Genomic DNA, 5,231 nt, shown 5'->3' on the forward strand with positions numbered 1-5,231 from the left:
AAGGTGGGCCGCTTCTTCCCTTCACCCATGTAGCCTGGGGGTGGGCACGGAGCTGGCACTGGAGGAGGAGCGAAGCCTGCGGGGACCAGGCAGCTGCCTGTGGGCTGGTGGAGCAGAGCTCAAAGCCCTGCTCTGCTTCCCTGGGGAGTGGGGAGCAAGGGGGGGCTCTGCCCAGCTGCGGGGTTGTGGACAGCACTGTACTTAAGGTCTGGTTTGTATTAAATGTTTGCAGCAAAACAAGCCTGGCTGTGGCGGCTCTCTGTCCCTGTTAAGTGCCAGGGTTTGGGGCTCACTGGGGTGACAAGAGCCATACCAACAGCAAGGGTGAGCAGTGCTCCCCAAAACCCCTCCGTTTGCTGGGCAGGCAGAGCTCCGTCCTCTCCCTGCCCTGGAGCCCAGGATGTGGAGGCCCCTCTTTCAGCCCAGATGTTGACCTGAAGTAATCCGAGCTGCTGCTGCTCCGGGCAGGACAACCTTAAAGCATTTCCAGACTTCCTGGCACCTCAGCAGAGGCCCCTTTAACCCCTTCCTTCCCTCCAGCCCCGGAGCTGCAAAGCCCAAGCATGGCTGGGATGCTCAGCACTCTCCCTCCCAGAGGGGGAAGCAATGGACCAAGGGCCCAGAAAGGGCTTGTCTCCCAGATGACTGCACAGGGGACAGCAACTGCAAGGGGAGCTTAGGGAAAAGGGCTGAGAACCACTCCAGAACCACGTCTAGCAGCTGAGAAACCTTTGTCTGTCCTAAAACCCAGGCCAGAAGTGAGACATGGGAGAAAATTCATGTGCAATCCTGAAAGCAAGCACTTTGGCTTGCTTTCCCTCACCACAGGGGGCGTTCACCAGCGGGCAAAGAAATTAGCACATCCAAGGCAAAGGCAAAACTGAAGGAGTTTAATGTGCTTAAAGCCAGGGAACAGCTAATCCCCGCCCAGAACCACAGGAGAACCGGCACAGGGCTGGGAGCAAGGATTTACTGCAAATTCATCGAGCCGGGTTGGTACTGGATGGATGGAGAATCCATAATGCGGTGCCTCGCTGAAGGCAAGAGGCGTGATGGGGCCCTCAGCGGAGTGCAGGGCTTTAGCACAGAGCTCCAAAACCAGAGAAGATGAGGAGGTAAGTGGAGAAAGGGGAGTGTTGGTTGCCATTGACTGGGCCAGGGATCAGCAGGGAGCTGCACTCAATCAAAACAGTATTTCTGAGACAGCAGTGTGGTAGACCTCTGCCACCTGTGCACGTGTAAGTCAATTACTCTGGTGCCCTGTGGATGTGGCTGGTGAAAGGGGAGACATGCAGGGAACCCACCACTACACCCATGCTGGTGCAGAGGAGGCTGTTGGCCCACTGGGGTGGCAGGGGCCTGCTGTCATCACCCTGAACAGGTCTCAGCCTGATGGGAGCAGGCTCCCAGGGCTGGCAGCTCTCCTGGCTCATACCGAGCCCTTGGGAGCAGAGGTGGTGCTGGGGGAAGCAGGTTTTGTGCAGCTTCCTCCAAGGTCTGCAATCTGCCTCTCCCACCCAGCCCTGTGTGCCAGTGCCCTTAGCACAGCCTCATGTGGCTGTTTTCCCAGCATGGGCTGTTGCAATTACACTGTTGAAATTGGGATTCTCACACCCAGCTCCTGCAGGGTGAGCTGCCTCTGCAGCTCGGGCTGATTCAAAGTTCCTCAGCCTCCAAGATGGGCAAAGACCTTCCAGGGAGTTGGAGACAACTTTTGTAGAACAGGGAGAGCCTGGTGAGGGGTGGCAAGACCATGCCTGTAGTGCCCTTTGGTGGAGAAACACCCAAAGCTGAGGACCTCAGGTGCTGCAGGCAGCAAGTGCTCCCTCAACAGCCTCAGCCCGGGCCTCCCTACAGAGGGACACAGCCTGGTGCTAGGGCCCTGTGCTGTCCTTGAAGCCTTCACCCTGCCTCAGGGCTGGTCCCTGGGCTGCAAGAGAAGCAGTGTGTGAAGCTGATGCTCACCAGCTTTAATGTCTGTCTGGAGTAGGAGTTGAGGCACTTGCAGGGCTTCTGGCCTGCATCTACCCCTCTGGGGGTGCTGGGAACCTTCCAGGAGGTTAAGCCCCAGCACAGGCTCTTGCTGTGGGGCACGGCATGGGCTGGGGAGCTGACACTGCCCCCTTCCTCCTAAGGCAGGGAGCAGCTGACTCACAGGATAATCTGGTTCTTGTAGCTGCGGCTCAGCTCCTTGTGAGGAAGGACGATAGAGTTGAGAATAACGACCTCGGCAGGGATGGTGACGCTGCAGCCTGCGGGGAGAGTGCGAAGGGTTTATAGGAGGGGAGAGATTCTGCCCCACTGCACCAGGCCAGGGCAGCTGGGTGTGGGTAGGACGTACCCAGGATTGTGATGGATGGCGTCAGGCGCCCGTCCCGGAAGAGGGTCTCGCTGTCGATCTTGGCATAGGGATCGTTGGGGTTGGGGTCACTGGGTGTTCCCTCAACCCGGGCCCAGCGCCCGATGGTGCTGTCCCAGCCCACGATGGTGTTGAGGACACAGGTGTGGTCCTGGGGTAAAGGAGAAGGGGATTGCAGGATGCTGCCGCCTCCCTGGAAGGGGTAGGGGTAGACAGCAACGCTCTCAGGCAAACCCCACTTACGTGGAGTGAGGCCCCGTGCAGGACGATGGACTCTCGCACGCGCACGCCAGCTCCCACCATCACCCCCTCCCCAATGGAGACATTGGGGCCCAGCTGTGAGGACAGAGGGAGGTGATGAGGTCAGGGACAACCCTACCCTCGGCACCCCCTGAGCATGGCCCTCCTGTAGGGCCCCCAGGCCTGCACTCACCACTGCGGTGCTGTCAATGGAGGCCGTGGGGTGGATGTACACGTTCCCTGCAATGCAAGGCAGCTGCGTCAGGAGAGGCAGTTTACGTAAGCACCCACCTCTCTGATCAGGGGAGGTCCCACTGCCTCCTCAGGCAGCACCCAAGGTGGCAGGGGTTGTCAGAGGGGGTACCTCGGATGATAGGACCTCCAGGCTTGTTCTGGGCCAGCCTCTCTGGGTGGCTTTTACTGTACTGGTTCAGGTAAAGGCGGCTGGCATAGATAGCAGAGCTGGGGGAGGAAAATATAAAGACTGTTATTGCCTCTAGCACTACTAGGGCCGAGGAGGGTTCAAATTCAGCACCCCTCACCCCCAGGGCCCTGCCTGGGCACCCTCCTCCCCCATCCCTGGTACAGGCTACTCGATGTTCCTGCTGTGCCAACTCCAGTCCTAGCCCTTACCCAGCGGACTTGATCTGGCTCCAGAAGCCATTGGTTTTGTAAACAAAGAGTTTGCCACTTCCAGCCAGCGCCGTGAAAACATCCTGCTCTAGCCGGATCACTTCTGCACGCTGCCAGCTGTTGGAGCTCTCCTCTCTGCAAGTGAGAGGCTCGTTAGGCACCCACCCCAGTCACGCCCTCAGCCAAGGAACCCAGCAAATACCCTCCCCAGATGCAGGGACTCTGGTGATACTGGACTCCTACTTAACCATGCACTTCTCCCCAGTGCTGGAGAAGCTCCAGCTGCCAGGCTAGGCCTGTCCAGCCCTGCTGAGCCCCAGAGCAGCAGAGGGGCAGGGCTGTGCCAACTGAAACAAGCTCTCAGCCAGAAGGTGATGGTGCAAGAGCCCCACCCGGTCTAGGTAGGTGTATGAGCGACTGATCTGCTCCCACTCCAGAGCCCTGCACAGCTGGGTGTTTGCTTGAGTGGTGGCAGAGGTGCCAGGCTGGCTGGGGCAGGGAGGGCTGGAGCAGGGAGCAAAGCATTACCAGGTGAAAGACTTGCTCAGTCCCTTGTCCAGAGCTGGATGAGGATGGGGTGGGAAGAGGAGGAGGAAGAGGGGGAGTCTCAAGCTGGCCAGGAGGGGAGCAAAGGAAAGAACAGCCTTGCAGAGGGGCCTAGAGCAGGAAGGGATGCATGCGTTATTGCTAGGGACGACAGCCAGTGCAGACACAGAGGGAGACTTACCCAAGGTAAGGACAGCTGGTGCAGGACCAGGAAACAAGTGAGTAATGGCAGAGGAGGAGAGAAGATAGAGAAAGAATGGAAGATGAGCGTGCTGCTGCAGCCCTGGGAAGCAGTGAGGTAAGAGGGATGTGGGGCAGTGAGGGGGACTCACAGCATGAGCTCCTGCTGGTTTCTCTGGAAGACCTCCCCGATGTGCTGGAAGATGTCAGGTGTGAACAGGTAGATGCCACAGTTAATAATCTCACTGACAAATGTGCTGGGTTTCTCCACATAGTGCTGGACCTGGAGGGGAGGGAAGAGATGTTAATCCTGGGGCACAGCCACTGTCCCCAGTGTCGCACTCTCTGTGGCACACCAGGATTGTGCGCCTACGGAGGGAGTGCAGCACCCACTGCCCAGGCCATGCCCAGCTCCCCAAGGCCCTCCAGTACCTCCTGTGTGTCTGCACTTGCCACGATACAGCCATAATTCAGGGCCTGTGTCCTGTTGGCCTGTGGAGCAAGGATGTGTTAGCAATGGCAGAGCAATGGGCATGCAGATGTAGAGCAGATGAGACCCAGAGCTCACACCCAGGGACCCATCCACCACAGGAGCCACTGGCTTCTAGACAAGCCCATGGCAGAGCTGCCACTCACTGTGGTACCCAGAATGACGAAGCTGTTTGCATCCCCGTGCTGTTGCCGGAACTCCAGCATCTCCTGCAAGGGGAACTCTGAGCACACATCTGCGTTGAGGACAAAGAAGGCCTCGGCACCACCTGACAGGATCTGGTCTCGGAAGTGATAGATGCCACCACCCGTGCCCAGCGCTGCGTACTCCTGGAGATACCTGCGAGCCAAGCAGGGAAAAGTGACAGCTTAGGGAAGCAGGTGTCTAGTGGCACCAACCAGCAGCAGGGAGGGGCTCACAGGGGCTGGAGAGACCACATCCTGCCATGCAGTGATAGGGCTCATGCGGACATGAGCACAATGGAAGGAGGTTGTGGCGGACTGGAGCTGGGCTGGAGAGGCACCTTTGGAGCAGGAATTGGCCAAGACAGCATGCAGAGCAAGGGAAATTTGGCAGTCCACAGCAGGACAGGGCGTGATGCCCAGGTGCTGGCAGATGAGGGGCTGAGCCGAGCTGTGCTGCCATAGGTACCAGGGGGTGCGAGGGCTCCTGCACACCTGATGGGGATCTTGAACTCCTGTTGTGCTGACACCAGAAAGCGGCTGAGGGCCTCATGGGGCTGGTAGAAGCCCATCAGCAGGATCTCCTTCATACCGGGCACCT

General features: G+C 58.7%; 1 protein-coding gene across 1 annotated transcript; it reads right to left on the minus strand.

Annotated features, from left to right (window-relative positions):
- Positions 1-2,151: 2,151 nt before the first annotated feature.
- GMPPA (GDP-mannose pyrophosphorylase A) lies at positions 2,152-5,224 on the minus strand. The gene is made up of 11 exons (XM_010187608.1): positions 5,126-5,224; positions 4,595-4,787; positions 4,391-4,450; positions 4,111-4,241; positions 3,960-3,974; positions 3,233-3,367; positions 2,964-3,061; positions 2,793-2,839; positions 2,603-2,695; positions 2,342-2,510; positions 2,152-2,252 (listed from the first exon to the last, which is right to left on the minus strand). The coding sequence occupies exons 1-11, from the start codon at positions 5,218-5,220 to the stop codon at positions 2,152-2,154; spliced, it is 1,137 nt and encodes a 378-aa protein (XP_010185910.1). The 5' UTR covers positions 5,221-5,224.
- Between the last annotated feature and the right edge of the window lie 7 nt (positions 5,225-5,231).

The sequence above is a fragment of the Mesitornis unicolor genome, unplaced genomic scaffold (assembly GCF_000695765.1).
Source record: "Mesitornis unicolor isolate BGI_N332 unplaced genomic scaffold, ASM69576v1 Scaffold47496, whole genome shotgun sequence".
Lineage (NCBI taxonomy): Eukaryota > Metazoa > Chordata > Aves > Mesitornithiformes > Mesitornithidae > Mesitornis > Mesitornis unicolor.